This window comes from Pestalotiopsis fici (assembly GCF_000516985.1).
Source record: "Pestalotiopsis fici W106-1 unplaced genomic scaffold PFICI_Scf_4, whole genome shotgun sequence".
NCBI classification, from domain to species: domain Eukaryota; kingdom Fungi; phylum Ascomycota; class Sordariomycetes; order Amphisphaeriales; family Sporocadaceae; genus Pestalotiopsis; species Pestalotiopsis fici.
In genome coordinates this window covers 2,897,805-2,917,315 of record NW_006917094.1, presented here as the reverse complement: position 1 = coordinate 2,917,315, position 19,511 = coordinate 2,897,805, and the positions used below count along the sequence as shown (strand labels likewise).

The 19,511-nt window shown below is 49.4% G+C and overlaps 7 protein-coding genes across 7 annotated transcripts; 4 read left to right on the top strand and 3 right to left on the bottom strand.

The window, feature by feature from the left end:
• Nucleotides 1-81: 81 nt before the first annotated feature.
• Nucleotides 82-1,247, bottom strand: PFICI_06897 (uncharacterized protein; the record flags this gene model as incomplete). The annotated part of the gene is made up of 3 exons (XM_007835478.1): nt 82-90; nt 159-914; nt 1,107-1,247. The coding sequence occupies 3 exons, from the start codon at nt 1,245-1,247 to the stop codon at nt 82-84; spliced, it is 906 nt and encodes a 301-aa protein (XP_007833669.1).
• A 2,373-nt stretch (nt 1,248-3,620) lies between these two features.
• PFICI_06896 (uncharacterized protein) lies at nt 3,621-4,892 on the top strand (the record flags this gene model as incomplete). Its single annotated transcript, XM_007835477.1, has 3 exons — nt 3,621-3,656; nt 3,725-4,390; nt 4,503-4,892. The coding sequence occupies 3 exons, from the start codon at nt 3,621-3,623 to the stop codon at nt 4,890-4,892; spliced, it is 1,092 nt and encodes a 363-aa protein (XP_007833668.1).
• Nucleotides 4,893-5,114: 222 nt separating this feature from the next.
• On the bottom strand, nt 5,115-6,442 carry PFICI_06895 (uncharacterized protein; the record flags this gene model as incomplete). Its single annotated transcript, XM_007835476.1, has 5 exons — nt 5,115-5,350; nt 5,428-5,584; nt 5,644-5,956; nt 6,029-6,268; nt 6,327-6,442. 5 exons carry the CDS (start codon nt 6,440-6,442, stop codon nt 5,115-5,117), a joined length of 1,062 nt encoding a protein of 353 aa, XP_007833667.1.
• A 3,971-nt stretch (nt 6,443-10,413) lies between these two features.
• Nucleotides 10,414-11,512, top strand: PFICI_06894 (uncharacterized protein; the record flags this gene model as incomplete). Its single annotated transcript, XM_007835475.1, has 6 exons — nt 10,414-10,606; nt 10,722-10,762; nt 10,824-11,113; nt 11,173-11,200; nt 11,268-11,326; nt 11,377-11,512. The coding sequence occupies 6 exons, from the start codon at nt 10,414-10,416 to the stop codon at nt 11,510-11,512; spliced, it is 747 nt and encodes a 248-aa protein (XP_007833666.1).
• Nucleotides 11,513-12,359: 847 nt separating this feature from the next.
• On the bottom strand, nt 12,360-12,893 carry PFICI_06893 (uncharacterized protein; the record flags this gene model as incomplete). The annotated part of the gene is made up of 1 exon (XM_007835474.1): nt 12,360-12,893. One exon carries the CDS (start codon nt 12,891-12,893, stop codon nt 12,360-12,362), a length of 534 nt encoding a protein of 177 aa, XP_007833665.1.
• A 1,350-nt stretch (nt 12,894-14,243) lies between these two features.
• Nucleotides 14,244-17,470, top strand: PFICI_06892 (uncharacterized protein; the record flags this gene model as incomplete). The annotated part of the gene is made up of 2 exons (XM_007835473.1): nt 14,244-16,155; nt 16,209-17,470. 2 exons carry the CDS (start codon nt 14,244-14,246, stop codon nt 17,468-17,470), a joined length of 3,174 nt encoding a protein of 1,057 aa, XP_007833664.1.
• An 819-nt stretch (nt 17,471-18,289) lies between these two features.
• Nucleotides 18,290-19,108, top strand: PFICI_06891 (uncharacterized protein; the record flags this gene model as incomplete). Its single annotated transcript, XM_007835472.1, has 1 exon — nt 18,290-19,108. The coding sequence occupies one exon, from the start codon at nt 18,290-18,292 to the stop codon at nt 19,106-19,108; it is 819 nt and encodes a 272-aa protein (XP_007833663.1).
• Nucleotides 19,109-19,511: the final 403 nt, after the last annotated feature.

Below are 19,511 nucleotides of genomic sequence, written 5' to 3'. Positions count from 1 at the left end.
AGGACTATCGTAATTCATAATAAGAACAGTCTGACTCTTCGCCTTGACCCAGAGTGTCGGATCCTTGATGAAAACAAGGCACTACGAGAACTGTACATAATTGTCAGTAATTGCTTAATGGCTAGAGGCCTACATTTTGTAGAGGATCTCTTTCTTACCTTCCAACGCTTTCCACAGTTCATGCATTCGCAGAAAGTGGTCATCGGTTCATCAGCACTTCGTGTTTGTGCTTGCGAGTAGCTGACCTTCTTCTGCTTGCAATTGCCGCATGTAAGCTCCTCGCTGATGCTCTTCTCGGCCATGGGAACCTGTGCCTTGTTCATGTTCTCCTTTTCAAGCTCGGCGGTGATCTTGCGCTGTTCGGCCGACATGAGCTCTTGACTCGACATGCGGACAAATCGCTCAGCTGAGATGTTGCCCGACATGACGCTTTGGCCGAGCTCGGCATTGGTCTTGCCCTTCAAATTCGAAAACAGAGAGCGACACTTCTCCTTGTATCCCATAGGGGTTCCGTTGAAGAGTTTGTAGAGCGCATTCTCGACCTCGAGGGCGCGCTGAAGCACAAAGTCGGCCGACTCGTCGCAACGGTAGGCGAGACCATTCCAGAGGAGGCCAATAACGTTGTCGCGCTCTGCGTTGCCAGTTCGATTCTTGTCGACACCCTCTCTGCGGAAGTCACGCTTCTCGAGATCGCCCTCAAACTTCCTTCCTGCACCAGCAGACAACTTGGACGCTGGCGATGCAGGCTTGGTGGCGGGAGCGGGCGATGGTGACGGCTGACCCTTGTTTGCGCGGGCTTTCTTCTCTGCCTCGACGCTCTTGCGCCACTTAAGCACGATATCGGAGGCGAGCTTGGCAATGTCCTTGTTCGGGTTCTTGTTGAGCTTCGCAATCACCACACCAGCCTTGGTGCTCTATTTGGGAGGTTAGCAAATGTTTCCTGGAAATCGGGAATGTACCGCTGTCGCAAGACAAATAGGGTCTTGGGTAAAGTGAGCTGTTGTGGAGGCAAGAGCCAATGTGTTGATTGGGCACATTGGGGGTACAGTTGATCGGGCACATTGGGGTTACAGTCGCACGTCATCGCAGGACGTTGGTAGACTCACGCGCAAGATTTCCTCAGTGGGCGCAGGCTCCTTCTTGATCAACTCCAGCTGTGCGATGATGTCGGCGGCAGGGTCATTCTTGCCGAGCGAGGAGGTCAGCGTCTTGACGCGCTGCGACAGTTCGCGCGCATCCATCGGCATCTTGTCGTCGGTTTCTGGTTGAGATGGGAAGGGCGTTGAGAAGGAAAGTCGAATGGCGGGATCGGGGTGAATTGATTTGCAAGGGTGTCGATCAACTACTACTACGTACTACACCAAAGTTGGGGAGGGTGGTATGTAGTGTATGTAGCTGGGGAGAGAAAGAAACCTCTCTGCGCTCGCTGGTTGTCAAGTGAATGATACCAATAGGAGTTTGGATAAATCGGCGGAATGAGTCGTCGCGGGGACCAAACGAAGCGAATGTTCCCCCCCAAGGCGAAATGACGAGCTGAGTCGGCGGGTTGCGGGCGACTGGATTAATAAAAGGATGAAAGAAGTATCGTCTTTTTGGGCAGATCAGTCAATCAAATCGCCATGCCATCAAACATGGAAGCGTTCAACATTGTGGGGTCCGGATGCGATAAGTGCACGGACCAAACAGCCTAACTGTGGGGTACCTTCCTCAAGGTCAACCAGCAGCTCGGTATTTTAGCCGAATTCTTACCGCTTATTATCCCAAATCACAAGCATTCATCTACGAGTAGAGATATTCATCCAACCATTGTCTTGTTTTTTGCACGGAACATAACTCGCGTCTTTATTTATTCAGTATCTATCACTCATGCATATTATGTACAAACTCTACCATCTCGGAGCATTCTTTGCATCTTAAGTTTAGGCTCAGCATAAAAGTTGATTCAAACTTGCCAAGAACAGTCTACCTCCTACTAACATTGGGTAGCATGTAAGTGATAATATGGATCACCACGTGACTCACTCTATTAGAGTTCTGTATGCCATCTCGAAGCAAATTCTTGAACAAGCTTTGATCTGCGGTGGTTTGAATTTCAAGAAACCTTGAATATTGTCATGGCCGATGAAAACTGTAAATAGTTCCCTTACATAACCGCGTGTTTGCCTCTATGAGCGCTTGCCGTTTGCGGCTCTTATTGTACATGCTTGATTACCAGTCACCAGGACAAAGAAGGTCGTGATTTCCAATTCACTCTGTACATGCATTGACGTCAGTAAAATCACCAACACGGAAGGAAAAAAAAAAGCATAAAAACTTTGCAGGAAAATGGCAACTTGCTCATCACCATCTTTGAAAATACATATATATCGGATATCCCATACACGGGTATTATCACAACACAAATCCTATCAGCACCGTACCGTCAGTCCTCAATTTTGATACCATGGAGAGTAGTATTACCTTGCCCATCGAGATCTGGGCACTTATTCTAGGCCATATGGCCAACAGAAGCAACTTTCCGGAGATCTGGGCGACTTGCTCTCGTGTTTCGCATACCTTGCGGAAGGCTGCCGAGCTTGCAGTCAGGAGCGAAATCTTGCAGAATCTCGACATGACACTGTCGCTCATTGGATGTATTGGATACCGTCATAAGGAATTTGTTCACCTTCAATTCAAGAGACTCTCGGAAGATGACCAAAGAGTACATTACGGCGAGCCGGAAGATCATCGACACATGCCGCTTAGAGATGCCCACACAATTCGCGTCCCGGGCCCTTTGCATGACGGTAGAGTACAAGGAAATATGCCAACCTTGATCGAGTGGGCAGACAAACTCTACATGTCTGTCTGTCGTGGGCCGATAGGCCATCATGAGTGGTCTGAACGAGACAAGCAAGACCTGCGGCAGATCTGGCTGCGCCCGAATAGTGACAGCTCCTTGCAAATGGTTGTTCAACATTCAAGACCGTTCGAAATATCTTTCTTGTGGCAGCCCTTGCTGAGGATCTTTCTGAGAAACCCACGCCCATTAGCCAGCAATGAGCATTAGTCTTGGAAAGCCAATGTGCTATGCAGAATAGCTATAGCCCTGAACACTCAGGTTTATGCCGTCAATTCATCTTTGAGAACGAATCAAGACGATACATGTACTCGATAGAACCTAAAGATGTACCAGTGACAGGGTCTCATTAGTCATGTTATCACTCATTAGTTCGGGGCCCTCCGCTGACGGCCCGAACCATGGTAGTCGTTGGAAGCTCGTGAATGATGCATGGTAAACATGAAATTTGCAGTCTTTTGGAATGGTTTCAAGTTAGAAATGCAAGCTTATCAATGTTTTCGCGGTCTCGGAGACGTGCATGGAAGTGGGACTACGGAATTGGAGACCCTGATCACGTATTTAGCATGTCATCAGTCGGCGGCGGGTCCGGAGATGCGGGGCTCGGGTCGGACCTGGTCTTACAGCGCTCAGATATGATACTTATCTTTCCCTCCGAGTCGCCATAATATTTATTTTTTTTCCAAATTACAAGAGTCACTGCTTCTTTTTCAGTTATTAATTGCAACAAACAAGTCGATTCATTCCAACATCTCACTTGAGATTGAGTGAGTATCCAACAATGCTCGAGGTCCGCTGCTCCGGTTCTCCTCACGAGGTATATCCCCGAACAATGCCATGCCCATCATTGACAATGGAACCAGTCGTTGACGCAGACAAAATTAGATTGGTGAAACACACGGTCGCTTGGCTGCTTCACAGATTCGCGGTTCTATCGCCTTCTACACCAAGCTCTTCCAGAAGACATGTTCCCTCAGCTGGCCGGAGGTGCTCCGTGAGGCCGAGCAATATGTAGAGCCCCTGGAGACTCTCACCCCGCGATTCATTGAAGAGATCCGCGGCATCGCCAGTGGCGCCGGTGTAGATTTTCTCGATATTCTGGCTCTCAATGTGAGAACCGAGATCAACTTTGGCTTGTTCACAGGCGACGCCGCAGCCAAGGTCCAAGTCGCGGATACGCCCAGCGACGGCTGCACGGCACTGTCTTGGCTGACGGACGAGGACACTCAAGGCGGCGAGCAAAAGTCTTGGCTTTGTCAGAACTGGGATTGGATGCGTGACCAGGCCGAGAACCTGATCGTGTGCTACATCTCGCAGCCGGGCACGGGTATTCCTGATATCGCCATGGTCACCGAGGCCGGCATCATTGGCAAGATTGGTCTCAACTCTAGTGGTGTCGGTTGCACCCTCAATGCTATTAGATGCCGCGGTGTGGATAGGTCAAAACTGCCAATTCACTTTGCGCTGCGTACGGTATTGGAGTCCAATTCGCGAGACGAAGCTGTAAAGAAGATCAAGGCTGTTGGCGCAGCTGGTAGTGGGCACATATTGGTAAGTAACAAATCAAATCTTTGATTATTTGTCACAATACTCTGCTAGAGGAGGGAGTTTCAGAGTATAGAGAAGATCGCATCTACCTTCATCAGTACTGACCGCCGCGCAGGTAGCAGATCCGTCCGGGTCCGTTGGCCTAGAATGCACGAGCAAATGGATCAAAGAGCTTCCCATGTCTTCGGGTGGACAAATCTGCCACACGAACCATCTGCTTCTCCCTCATGATGATGTAGAGGAGCCACCGTGGCTGCCGGATTCCCCAGCCCGGCTAGCACGCATCCGAGAGTTGGTCGCAAGTACCGAGAAGCCAACTCTGAATGCGATTGCGGAAATGTTCAAGGATACTGAGGGGTATCCATCATCTATCAACAGAAAGGAAATGGGCAGCACGCTCACACAGACATTATTCAACATCATCATGGATCTGGGTAATAAGAGTGCAAGAGTAACTTTTGGAAGGCCAACGGAATACCGAGAGATGACTGTACTGTCTTTCTAAACATTCCAACCTTGTTTCACAATTCGAAGAGGGAAAAAAAGAGAAGAAAAAAAAAAGACTACGGCCTTCATCATTACTTCTCTTCAACCCAATCCAGACCGTTGACTTTCTGAGCACAAAGTGATCTATTGATTGAAGAACATTCCATCTAGCTTATCTACCACAATGTATACTCAACCACCACCCAGAGAAGTGTAAATATGGAGCAGGAGCAAGACCATTTCAATCGTCCAGGTATTCCGAGCAAATGACTTCTCCATTAAGATCCATCAGGTCGGCAATAGTGACGTTAGGGTAGATCTCGGCCATGTAAATTCGGTGGTTCAGAGTCGTTGTATTTCCGCCGTCGCCAAAGTAATCTGTGAACTCTGGACCTGTTCCGCCGATTACTCCGCTGGGGTTTGAAGGCACACCCGGGCTAGCTGCGACTGCAGTAGTGTTGGATGATCCGCCAGGGCCTATGCGAAGAAGAGAAGTCAGTATTTTGTTCTTGAGCACAATATGACTCCGCGGAGACCAAAAGAGTTTCCCTTACCTCCAGGTCCACCTCCCACGTTGGGCAAGTTGGGGCCGCCCATGTCAGTCAATCTTGTCTCAATATCGAGGTTCTGCCATCTCCACCACAATAAGTCTAACCAGGAGTGGTGGAGGTAGAACACTGGGTCTCCGGGACTGAGAGTGCCGTCGAGCATCTGATTTTGCAGTCAGCTTTCCATTGACGGGCGACTCAGACGGTAGAAAGACAACGTACGATTCCGCCAACGGCAGCATGTCCACCACTATGAGGACCGCCCTTCCAGCATTCCCAAGCCTCGGTGTAGTTATCAATGGCATTGCATTTGTCAATGTTTGCCTGGCTGGTCGAGCTGAGCAGGGAGTCGTTGTGGATGCGAGTCAAGCAGTGCTCGCTAACGGAGCCATCTTGCAACCATCGGAGAGTCAGGTTGGCAAAAGGCCCATCGACGACGCAGTAGTCCGACTCTCTGCCGTTGCCACCGAAGTACTGAGTGGACCACATCTCGGATGAAGACATGTTTCCCTGATCGGCAAGTTCGTCCCAGTACCTGTATATCAGTATCAGTTTTCTGCGCGAATATTGAGGTCCCCTTGAGCTTTGGAAATTGGGAAGCACCTACGGCATACGACCAGTGTAGCCACACTCGTCCTTGATCAAACGCTCATGGGCAGTCATGTAGTATCGGTGGAAGGGGAGGAACGCGCCAACATCGTGAACAGTAGCGGACTGAACGACATGCGGCCACTGGAGATCGTCCCATCTTGTGACTGCCCCTTCGATGCCAAGCTTGGATGGTGCATTGATGAGGCAGAGGTCAGCTGCGATATACGCGTCCTTCTCTTCGCTCGTGAGTGAAGTCCTGAATCAAACAATTTTAGTAGAATGCTACCAATACAAAAGATCGCCCCCAAACGTACCATGGAACACGGGAGCGGACCTCGGTGCAGACAGAAGCGTCCCTCTTCTTGGGTACTGCCGCGGCAAGACCGAAGAGTGCCAGAATGGCTACGGCTTGTGATCGTCGGAGGGGCATCTTTCTCGTCTGGCCTGTTCAATTCGATCCTGAATGAGAGCTTGAGACTTGTTTTGCTGTACTTGTAGGCAAAGTAGAGGCATGCGGCTGGTCTTCTATATACTTGGGCTGCCACGCCTATGCTTCTTCCTTCCTCCTTGCATTCATGCTCTCATTCCGGAGACGCGTATGTGCTGTGGACCTCGAAGTCAACGAAATTGAAGATTATTCGCACATCAGCCGCCTCCATCAAAGAGTTCCAGGGGCCGTGAAGGGAGCCCTTGGTCCCATCGTATACTTGACGGACGGCTGCCCGCGGTGCACGGCCGAGATGATGTCCCCAATCAAGATCGGCAAGCCGAGAGCCAAACCTTGGGCTTGGCGATGATCCGGAAGCATGGAGGGAACAAATCGGAAGCAAATGTATAGAGTCGGAATTACGCGTCAGTCCGGGGAAATCGGCAGTCCAACTCCCCAATCCGGAAGCCAAGCATCTCCGTACCGTACAGTCAGCAAATTTGTAAGCGCCACGACATTTAGTCAGAGTAGCCGCACACGGATTTTTGTTCCTGAGAATGATTTTAAGACGCACCTTAATTAAACATGAGAGAATCATGAGCTGCAATTCTTTTGTGGCACCGTTTCTGACAATGGAGTCGTCCACGTGAAATAGTTCAACAGATACAATGGGGGAAATGGCTTCCAGTGATAATTAAGCACAATGTTAATCAGAGATAATACAACAGTACAATCAACCATTGAGGCTCTGCCAAAAATAAGTATAAATTTCAGTTATCGGTCCTCATATTGTCAATAGTATATTTTTGTTCCAATACGAATATTAGGCCAATAAAAGACGAAGTATTGACAAATTGTGAGGACCATAGCTGTTTCACTTACATCTGCATGACCACGCGTATCGCGACGTCTGGGCCTGCCATTGAGTTGCCACAATTTCAAATTGCAACTATAGGACGCCCAGAAGTGGTAATATGAATAAATCTCTACATATGCCGCGGCCAAACGCCGCGGGCTAAAACCGCGTGTATTCGACTCGAGCCTTGACACCAATGGATCCGCCACCTTTCTATCGTGACTAAAATATAGATCTAATAAAAGAAGAAGAAAAAATGAGAGGGGGGGAAACGAAAGAGAAAACGAGATGAAAGGACCAAAAAGAAAAAAAAAAAAAGAAAAAAAGAAAGCAAAGCAAAGGCTAGCTTCAAGCTAGCCTTGAGCAGCATGAGTTTACAAAGCTTTGGTCTAGGCGGGGAGTAACAAGCTGTATCATATGTCATTTCACGAGTTCCGTATCACGTAACTGGTGGCAACCAAAAGTTCATGACAGACTTGGCCTCCAGGTTGCAATCGTATCAACAAAAGGGCCGGGGAATGCTTGGCGGGATACACCGAAAACACCAACTACATGACTCACTTGGCGGCTGAGTTTCAAACACAATGTATGAATAATGGTCTTTCTTCCGAAAACGAACCAATAAAATAAAACTTGTGTAAATATGAACTGATCTTGCGGGGGCTTTATAGCTTTTCTAGTCCTAGTCCGCCGAAGGGTACGCGCCCCTGACTGCACAAGTCTACTCATGAATATATACCTCTGCGATCATCCCAATCAGACTAATCATGCGTCATGTTAGTGAACAATGGCCGAAAACACAAAAAGTATGCTCAAATAATAATATCTCTCACGGAGTAATTAGCAATGAAAAATAGGATTCAAAGCAAGCGATTTACCTTTCTCGTGCTCTGTGAGGTGCAGGGTCGGTTGTGGATGAACCAGCAGGTCAAGAGATTCCTGACAGATCTGGTTGGATATGATGACTCAAATCGTGCGCGAGAAGAGAGTCGCAAACCAGATCCTCTGGGGCCTCGATTTGCCGCTTTTCAGCTTTTCCTGGGTTTCCATACACCTGATATTAGTACAATTACGTCGTTTTCGCCAACGCCGCGAGCTTTCCTTCAATGTCGTATCATGAAGAAGAAGAAGCTGTAATTAGAAATCCTTGAAATTAGACTGCATAATATCAAAAACTTGGAACAATACTTTGGTTACAACGCCCAAATTGCCGACGCGAGGCCGAACTTGGTTTTCAGGAGGGTGTGGTCCAGATGCTGCCATGACGCTGAATGTGCAAGGCTTTTGAACCCTCAATTGCTTCAATTTCCTAAAATGGAGCCCAGCCCATCGTCATGCCGTACAGTCGGGAAATTTGGTGAGCGCTGCGACCTACATAGTATTGTGAAAAGACTGATGAGTGTAGGATTCCTTGGGTTACACCTTTGGCCCCAAGCTCAGCCGGACTTCTTCTCTGGTATTGGCCCAGGTTAACTCGAGACCGCTATTTTGCTTCAAAGCAGATCTGTAGTGACATGATCGTTGGTCATTAGAGTTCTGGGCGACAATATCTATCCTTACTCTTCTCTTTTCTTTTCTTTTTCTTTCCACAATTGAAGCCTAACCGCTACTGCTCGTGCGGCATCGTATCAAGCCGGAAAAGTCCACAGCATACCAGCGGCTGAAGGCTATATAAATAGTAAAGGTCCGTGGATTTTGAACAAGAACGCCAAGCTGCACAAAAGGATGCGAGCATCGAGATCGCGACGGGAGAGAAAAAGAGTCAAATCATCCTTTCAAGTCTGTATTAGAGGGAATTTCGGGGGTATTTCGAAGAATGGTCGTAGAAGTAAGTAGCTTATGCACCATGTTTGATCAGCTTACGCCGCATGTACTTGTCACTGGTTGGACATTTTGATGTGATTGGGGCCAATTAATTGTTCGAGTTGTTGAAGGATCAAGAAGTGGGATTCGCGCTGTAACACAAAGCCAAAGAGACGTGGTTTAGCGAGCATAACGACGCGCGCCCAATTGTGGCGCACTTGGAATGCTGGGGGAAAGAAGCTCCGTTTTCTCGCTCAAAAGTCCCTAACCCCCTCTCAGCCTGACCTGGGCGAAAAGGACCACGATTTCATGAATCATGTAATCACAATTTGAACAGAATGATTTGGTCGTCGGGGCCTAGAGTTCCTTGGACATGTGGGGTCATTTATCATCAGGTCGCAGTACTCCAACTATAAATACTATACTGCATCTCTAGCTTGCGAGGGCGCTTCGGTACGTGCCTAGTCGCGCGAACTGTGATATCCCAGGCTTTGCATCAAACATTCCGTGGCCATTTTGATTCATGATTTCTGCCTTCCAAGTGAGCATGGGTGAGCATGGATAAGCATAAGATATCTGAAACTACAACCCAGCACTGGCTGGAAAAAAAGGCAAATGGTCTAAATAATGATTCGGGTTAATGTGGTTATATCATATCATGTCAACTCGTAGGATACGCTAGAGAACCCCCGCGATGGCCTAGGCTATACTGATCTATATATACATGTAAAATCGTCTATCATTTAAAAAAAAACAAGTCTTCTGGATCACCGGCAATACCAAGTGCAGTTGATTCAATAAATGATGTGCCAGGATGGATCACGTCCAGAGAGCCACGCATAAAGCTTGATGCAAGACAAATGTTGTCGAAACCCAACCTCGTGGCCTTGGGAGTAATGAATTGGATGCAATGGATTCTGACACCCTTGTCAAGTATCACACCCACTCCCGATATGCATGCTGCAAGCCAATCCTTCGCTGCTTGTCGTCGAGAGGATTTCGTGGCACAGCTCGGCTCAGCTCGTCAGCACGCCCAACAAACAATAACAAATGTACTGCAGGATGGGGGCTTACCACGTGGGGAGACAGACTATTCATTTTTCGTACCGATTTCTGGAAAATTCCAACTCCCGATAATGCCTTTTATAGATCTTTCCCCAGTGCCACAAATCTAAGATCAACCACTAGTTCCTATAGAAGAGCTCTTATTTTAAAGCTTTCTCGAATAAAACCCAGCGTGTTCCTTATGATCTAGTTCTGTTGTCTTTGTGTGTGTGCGTGTGGGCGGCCCTGCACACCAGGAAGAAGAAACAAGATGGTTGTTTTGAACGATGAGTCGCGGCTCACGTTGCGCACCGATATTGCGCTCGAGGTGATTGTGACTCTGGCCGTATTGTGTCGCTTTGCCTGTCGCTGGGGACAACGCGCGGCCTTCTCGTGGGACGACGGCTGGATGGTGTTTGCTTGGGCAGCTTATACTGCGTATACTGGATTGTCCATGGCATCAGGTAATGATTTACATCTCTCTCCTTATTTTTTTTTATATCCTCTAGAAAAATATTTATATAACAAGATTCAAGTCATGCTAACTCGGCACTTATAAAGTGAATTTGGGTGCTTTAGGACTCCTCGATGGCAGGGGCAATGATACCAAGATTGGTGAGGTAAGTCACGATTCGAAAGGGACCGATATGTTTCTTGGCCAGAGATACTGATCAATAGTAGCTCGAGTATGTTGCAATGGTCATGTTCGAAACCGCCCACGTTGGCGCCAAGGCATCTCTCGTGTGTTTATGCTGGCGGAGTTTGGCGGCGAGGGAGTTGAAGTTCTGGAGATCTGCAATACTTGGTCTATGTGTTGCATGGTATATCTCGTCGGTGCTCGTCACGTTATTCCACTGCTCGCCAATTCTCGTCACCTGGAGCCCGATTGAATCTCCCCCCAAGTGCATCGATATTGTCATGTTTGCTCTCGGATACGAAATGGGCAGCATAGTCTGCAATCTTGCCATCATGTACTTGGCATTCCGAGTTGCCAAAGGTTTAAGAGTTCATGGACCACACAAATTATCAGTCTGCCTAATATTTGTGTTTGGATTCTGGTAAGTAGCATACCCACACGTGACCCATAGGTCGAGGAGAAGAATCTGATGATTGACATTATTACAGGGTCCTTATGACCTCCGCAGTGAGGATAAAATGTTTATTCAATCGCAACGATCCTCGAGGTATGTAGGAAGATTTGGGCTCAAGAACTACTCTAACATGATGTCTGTAGATTATTTGCTTCTGTCCAGGATATGGTCCACGGTGTCGGTGGCATCCAGCATCGTCTGCGCAAACCTGCCAGTATACGAGCCACTTCTCGCGACCAAGAGCGTGCTGAACCGGTATTTTGGCAGGCGCAACAATAGGGACTCTTGGAAATCGGGAAATTACAGCGTGCCTGGTGCTTCAAGTTCTCTCCGCTCCAGAAGGTGGCGAAAAAACCCGTTTACAGTGATAGGAATCGATACTACCGTATCGCACATGACGCTTGAGTCTGGGCGGGACGACGCGAGAAGCGTGATCTCGACTCATCCGCTAAATTCCATTAGAGTCAATCATACCATCGAAAGGCATGAATCGTTTAAAGAGCTGACTTGAGAAATATGTAGTATGTATATAGTAATATTCTACATTTCCGGCACCATCCATGGCAGCAAGAGCTCACTTGGTGGCGAATGCGCCTTGAAAGGACCCCCTCTGCAGTGATGGTTTGAACGCACAGTGGCAGCAGCTTCATGTGTTATTGTCACCGTGAATGGCGATTTTCTTTATTCATGTCCAGCCCCGGGGTTGAGTGATTCGCCGTCCAAAACTTGATTGAAACTCAAACTCTAACAAACAGTGGAATTCCAGCCACCACTCCACGATGGCGCCGCTGTAATGGCCTTATAAACAACAACCCGTCCGGGTTTCTACGAGGACCGACATGTTTCCGCGGCCTCTAGGTTTAGTTGAGTCCAGGCCTCTCCGGAAACGGCGCCCGCATGAACTCTCTCAAACCAAGTACGGCGCCTACTGCTATAGCCAGGTTGATGATAACATGGCCTTGCGTTTTCTCCTCTGTAAAGCTTTTCCGGGGTTTGCCAGTATTTTTGTCCAGTTTCACAGACAGGCTAAAATGATTGCTCGACGATTTACAACAGTGAAGCCATCAATATCAACCTACAGTGATGCTCGAACACTCATAAGGCAATGTCCGACAATGCAGCCGTTCTACTTGCCGTCAAGGCCGTCTGGATTCTGTAACTCGGCCCATTTTGTTTGGACCTCTCTACCCACTCGCTCTAGACGTGCGGCTGCTCGTCTCGACTCCAATACAGCGTCTGAGGTTGGGGCAATGACGGTACTTATCAGCAGCGGTGGTGCATTGACGTCCTCTGCCTCAGTTGCTTCAGATTCGGCGAGCAGAGTAGAAAATTGATCATGACCAGTGGAATCTTGGGCAGTTGTGCCCCTCGTCCTCTGGCCATTGACAGAGCTCTGTCCCTCCGGGGCCGGCTGCGCTGAACCAGGGTTCAGAAATGATTGGAGCAAGATGGGTCCATTAGATGCATGTTCGACCATTATCCGCTGGGGAAGCCCCAGGCCCAGGCGTTGTGCTGTCTCGTGAGCTCCTAAAGCTGTTTGTGACAAGCCTACCAAAGTCTGTGCTTGTTGCTGGTTCTGAGCAGATGTGATCAGTGGCGTGAGGGAACGATCCACGAGGTGGAGAGCGAGGCTCGGATGTTGGGCCGGCAGGTTTGCCATTGTCCTTGTATTGTGAAAGTGGTTGAGAGCAGGGAGAAATAGACTACATGTATGCTCCGTGAGGGCGAGGGTGAAGGTCGTGGGGCGTGTGTACGTTGTCGTTTTTGATATATAATACACTACATTGGATAAGCCTCAATCTGGTGTGAAAGGGGAACACGGGAGGTTGGTGACAAGGTTAGGTACAATGTAGCGAGGCACCACCTAGGTTAGGTCAGTCAGTACTTTACTTATGTGACAGGCGCTTAATGCGATAAGCTCGCGACTAAGGTAGGGGATCTGCTCAACATGGATCAATACCAAGCTTGCTGTAGCGTTGAACTAATCCAAAGCTCACCTGAGAGCTACAGGCCAGTGCAGACATCTTCCAGTTAGTATCCAGGTTTGTGAACTCCTTGGGTTTCGATATTTATCCATAAAATGCATGGATCTTGGGTTCATGTTTCCATACAGTTCGTGCTACCAACAGTCGCAGTCAGGTGTTGAAAGTGTGCAATTGAAATCCAGGTCTTTGCTACATTAGGTACCGCCTACACAGAGTACCTAGTTGGCGGCGCTTGACCACATTCTGCGAGCTTTTCTGCGGGATGACGCGTGATCAACCCACCTGTGGACACTAGACAGCAGCCAGCGGCATCGCTCCGGCATGCTAAAGCTGCCTACTGCTAAAATCCCTACACCATAAAATGACTTGGCGATCAAGCGCTCCAGTGCTCAGATGATGGAGTTTGAGACAGCACCTGCCTGTACATTGACGTTCTTGTATTACGTCTGGTCATCTACTCCGGCTTTCCGCCCATATGCCCAAACTAGGGGTCCAACAATTTCACATCCCGCCCTTTGCGACTTTCGAATGAGGTAGAAGCTCGCGGCGAACCTACAATATCCGTACCTACGTTGCCGTCTTCAGCGTCCTCCGTATTATTGTTGTTGTCGTCTACCTAGCCAGTCGCGTACCATTATTTCATGTAGCTTGTTTCCTCTTTTCCTTACTGGTCGTACACAGCCTCGTCTCGTCTCTGCCAATCATGAAAACCAACCCAACCAGCTCTGAAGCTTGAAAGAGGATTTTCGGCAAGGTCGGGCTGGGCCAAGCGGAGCGGTGTTGAACCACGAGATACCTACCCAGCGTTGGGCCGATGCCCAGGACGAACCATGAGCAACGCTAACGGCAGCGGAGCCTCGAGCTCGTCGCCAACTGTGCCACGACCTGGGCGACCGCCAGCCCGTAGTGTACGTGTATCGAATCCTCCACGTTTGTTTTGTTTCTTAGAAAAATTTTCTGTCCCCTTCTTGTTTACAACTTCTTTACCGCCAATGCATTCTTCGATGCCTCCAAGCTAACAAGAGATGCCGCGTCGACAGAAACTGCGGAATGGCACCTGGATCATACCAGGCACCGGTGAGCGGTCGCGCCGCCAGTTCACCTTACGACAAAACAGCTACGGCAGCGATGCCGATCTCGAAATGCATTCGATTGTCGAGCAGGAGACTGTCAAAGAGAAGGTACAGGCGGCGCTGCACAACAGCCTCGTCGCTTTGAATAATGTCTGGTTATGGTTAAAGTCTCCCAAGGGAAGAGGGACGATAAAATGCTCCGTCGCATACCTGCTCGCCAGCCTCTGGACCTTCTATGCGCCCTTCGCCGCCCTTCTCGGCCCCATGGACGGCAAGCACATTGTTGCCACGATCGCCGTCTACTTTCATCCTGCCAGAAGTGCCGGCTCGCAGGTGGAGGCTGCAGCCATTGCCATCGTTGCCGTGCTGTATGCTATGTTCATTGGCACCTTGTCCATGGCTACATCGGTTCTTGTCGGCTCGGTCTGGGATCAGGTGAAGCTGTCATATGCCCTCATCCTCATCTTTTTCATCGGTGGTGGCTTGGGCTTTATCGGCTGGGTTAAGCAAAAGCTGAATAACCCTCTTGTCAGTGTTGGAGCCAGTATAGCGTCCATTGGCATCATCACTATTATCACCAAGGAAAACTCGGTCCATACTGGTGTTTTTACCAACCAGAAAATCATCCAGTCCCTCAAGATCCTACTGATTGCCACGACCACAACAACAGCCGTCAACTTGCTCCTATGGCCCGTCTCGGCACGGGGCGCCCTAAGAAATACAATGCGCACAGCCTCCACCACTCTTGGCGAGATGCTTTCGATGATCGCAAAGGGATTTCTTAGTGGTGCTGAAGAGGACATGAACTCGAAGGGGTTCACCAAAACGTCCTCAAGTTTTACCAGCAACTTGACCGCTATGAACAAAAACCTGAGGGAGTCCAAATATGAATATTACATGTTGGGCCGAGAGCAGATTTACAAGCAGGACAAGGCTGTCGTTCGCTGCATGGAGGCACTGTCACAGTCTCTCGGCGGGCTTCGAAGCGCAGCCAACACCCAATTCGAGCTTTTGAAAGAAAAAGCGGGCGGCTTTTCTGACCAGCCTCTCTCTCCAGGCACTGACACTTTCGCGCCGGCATTTGGCAAAGCGTCCTCCCATCAGCTCAAAAGCGGATCAAGGTTCGCTGTCTTGTCAGCCATTGACGAAGCAGTTGATGAGCGTGGTGACAGGGAAGGCTCAACGTTCAGTGAGTCGTCCTACTTTACGGAACGCAGACTCATGACCCCAGGGTCGACCCGAACTCCATCTGATATCTTCGAGGTGTTCATTCATCGCCTTGGGCCATCATTGAAATCATTAGTTCACACCCTGTCTGAGATCTTGCGGGATCCTCCCTTTGGCGCCCCAGGTGCCCCGATCACGGTGAATGAAAACTTCAAGCAGAGTGTGTCAGATGCCATATCTTTGTACAATTCACAAAGAGGCAAGGCATTGGAAGAACTGTACAAGACTATAGAGCTCGAGAAGTCCAGACCAGAGAATATCCAAGCCGATTACGAAGAGGTGGCGGCTGCGTGTGGGCACTTCTCCTTTACTCTCCTTAGTCTGGCGGACGAAATGCAGAAGTATCTCGATGCACTGGATGATCTGAAATGGGTCACTGAGATGGATAAGAAAACCTGGAATTTCCTCAAGTTTTGGAGGTACATTGGGTCCTTGTTCAAAACCCGCGTCCCGGATCCTGAAGAAGCCAATTTGATCAAACCTCTGCGGCGGTCTAAGATGCCGCGAGGCATCCCTCAGAACATGACCAAACCCAGAGACACCTTTCTGTGGAATGCCGAGCCAAGCACCAACGTTGTCCAAAAATGGACATTTCAGCACCTTTTGCGTTTCTTTCGGTTCCTCTCTCGGGAAGATAGTATGTTTTGTGCCCTTGCTATCGCTCAGCTTCTTGACTAACTCTGTGATCAGTCCGTTTTGGCCTAAAAGTCGGCATAGGAGCTACTCTTTATGCAATGTTTGCGTTCATTCCAGAGACCAGACCCATATATCAGCATTGGCGTGGTGAATGGGGTCTTCTGTCCTTTATGATTGTGTGCAGTATGACCGTGGGTGCCGCCAATACCACTGGCTTTGCTCGTTTCGTTGGAACGCTTATGGGCGCCGCCTTTGTGATCATTGCTTGGTGGTTATCCGATGGGGATGCCATTCCTCTTGCGATATTTGGCTGGGCAGTATCTTTCCTCGCGTTCTATATCACAATCGATCGAGGAAATGCGCCTTTTGGTCGTTTTATTCTTTTGACATACAATGTTTCTTCGCTTTACGCGTATTCGCTCAGTCAGAAGGTCGAAGACGATGACGACGACGAAGGAGGCCTCCACCCCGTCATTCAGACGATTGTGTATCATAGAGTCATCGCAGTGTCTCTCGGTATCCTCTGGGGTCTGATCGTTTGTCGCGTGATCTGGCCAGTGTCCGCACGTCACAAGTTCAAGGAAGGCATCTGCGTCTTGTACTTGCAGATGGGCCTGATATGGAAGCGAGGACCTCTTGCCATCTTACTCCGGAGCGATGCCACCGACAGTTACATGAAGGTGGGCGAGCAAGCTGCAATGCAGCGATACGCCAATCAGCTTCAGACTCTCCGCAACGCGGCGAGTAACGAATATGAGCTTCGGGGCCCATTCCCCAGCCAAGCATATGGCCGTATCATGGCCTCGACACAACGTCTCCTGGACGCGTTTCATGCCATGAGTCTAGTTACACAGAAGCATGGGCGACTGAGTGAAGGAGAGAAGGCCTTGCTTTACCACACTGCTCACGAACGTGCAGAGATATGCGCTCGCATCTGTCACGTCTTTCAGGTGCTGGCCAGTAGCATCATGCTGGAATATCCTCTAACGGATGCTATACCCAGTGTTCTTGGCACAAGGGACAGGCTTCTGGGCAAAATATTCCGATTCCGAAAAGAGCACAATGCGGAATGGGAACAAGTGGAAGCCAGGTCGGTGCAAAGTCAAACCGCCAACGTCGGCGACTCGAGCTTTATGGTAGGCGCCATGGGTAAGGTGCCGAAACTTGGAAACATCGTCATTGAAGAGCCGGACTATGCGCTCCTCTATGCGTATGCACTCGTTACGGGCCAGGTTGCAAAGGAGCTCAAGGTGGTCGAGAACGAGGTTGAGGCTCTATTTGGACGACTCGACGAAGATGCCATGTTACTTGAATGATTGTCTATGGAAAATGAAACGTTTGAATTACAGAGGCCTTTTGGTCATCTTTACAAAGAGAAATTTGACCCCTCATGGCGTACACTGGATGGACAATGGTCGGCACAGGCAAGGTAGCATTACAGGGCATGATAAGGAGTTTTCCTGATGCGATACGGGACTTTCATTGAGGCTTTAATGATACCTATGGATAGAACATATTACGATATAAATGTCAGCATAAATATTCAAATTTCCCTGATGCTATTCTTCTCTATTGCTACTTTGTTGTCAGTCCAGCATTATTTTGGAGGAAGCTTGATAACTTACGATGAGCTATACTATATTGGTAAAGCAGAGTCGCAAGCATGTCTATAGCTTGATCAACGCATCACTTGACGAGTATATTACAAATCCCCTTATACACCAAAGGTACAGAAGATGCCAGACGCAATAGACACAGCTTGGCGTCGCCATTATGCATTAGCGATCAATGAGATAGACTAACGTAGCAAAGCCGCCCCCGCATCTTTTGTCTTGGAAAGCCTCCTACGACACAAACGTGGCAGATCTTCGCTTCATCAGTATAAGAAAGATCCATCAGGACGCATCTCGCCCCAAGGTGTACCTATGTGCCTCGCTGGCCCAGCCGAGTACAAGGCCCTGGTGGGCTGTTGCTGTGATTTCTACAATCGACCGTATACATGTCATTCCCAATTCTTGCCTTCTCTTTTTACTTCTTGTTATGCAATCTATCTCGATAACACCTAGCAGATGATTTTTATAAGTTAACCGAGCCATACTAATCTTCCGTCCCATAGTGAAGAAGAAAGAAACACCATGGCGGATCCAGCACAATATACCCACGTCAATCAACCTCCTCCCCCTGCCTCGGCCCAGTTCGACCCCAGATCCTTTTACATTTCAGCCGCCTCGAAATCAGACATCCACGCCTCGCCACTGCCCAAGCCGCGTCATGTTTTCACAGCGCCCGTGTCATACCACCCGCCCCTGGCGCTGTCGGCGTTTCGCCGCGCCCGCATCTCCTTGGTCTACACGCCCACACAGCAATACGACCATGCCGGGCTAGTCATGGTCCTTTCGGGAGCACAAGACGGCGGCAGCAGCAGCAGCAGCAGCAGTGGCGAAAACGAACAACAACAACAAGGACGACAGCATGGATCCTCCCCACCAGCCGACGCCAAGCATGTAGACAGGTCAACGTCTTGGATCAAGGCCGGCCTCGAGGCCAAGGACGGCGCCGTATACCTGAGCGTAGTCGTCCGGGCTCCGGGCGGCGCCTGGTGCGACTGGTCTCTGCACGTGCTGCGGCCGAGCGCCGCCGGCGATGCGCCCTTTTCCTCGTCCAACTCCGGCCAGCTGGGCTTCGAGGTCGGCGCGGCCGTCGAGCTCGTGCGCAAGGGTAATGCGCTGCTTGTCCACTATATCGATGAGGCGGGCCAGCCGGTGCTGTTGCGCAAGGTTCCCTGGGTCTTCCTGGACGGTGAAGAACGGGTCTTGCCCGAGAATGCCGGCGGGAGGGCGGGGGGTCCGGTAGCTTGGGTTGGAGCGTTTGCTGCGCGGCCGGACCCCGAGGGTCGGGCCGCGGACGATGCACTTCTTGTCGGGTTTCGAGATTTTGAAGTCGAGGCAGTCTGAGTTCTGCTCGTTTTCTCAGATCCTAGTGATGGTGCTGGGCTACCTATCAGACTGCAGCATCAATTCGAATTGGTCAGTGAATGATTAGAAACGAGGATACGTCATCTCGCTTTTTCTTAGGAAAAACCAAGAGATCATGTTGCTGCAATGCAGACAACAGTTTACGAGTTACGACTGGCATGTCAACGCAAGCGGAGACTTTCGAAAGGATAAGACTTTATGGACGAACGACGCTGAATTTTGCTACGTACAGCCCTTCGATCGTGTACCCTCCAACATCCTCAGACGTGTCCTGTGTCGAATCCAAATTTCATGCCCGAAGTTCTTAATAATCGTGGTGCTATCGTATAAATGAACAAGAATGCATTATAAAGGCTCCTTCCGCCCCAGCACCATTGGGACG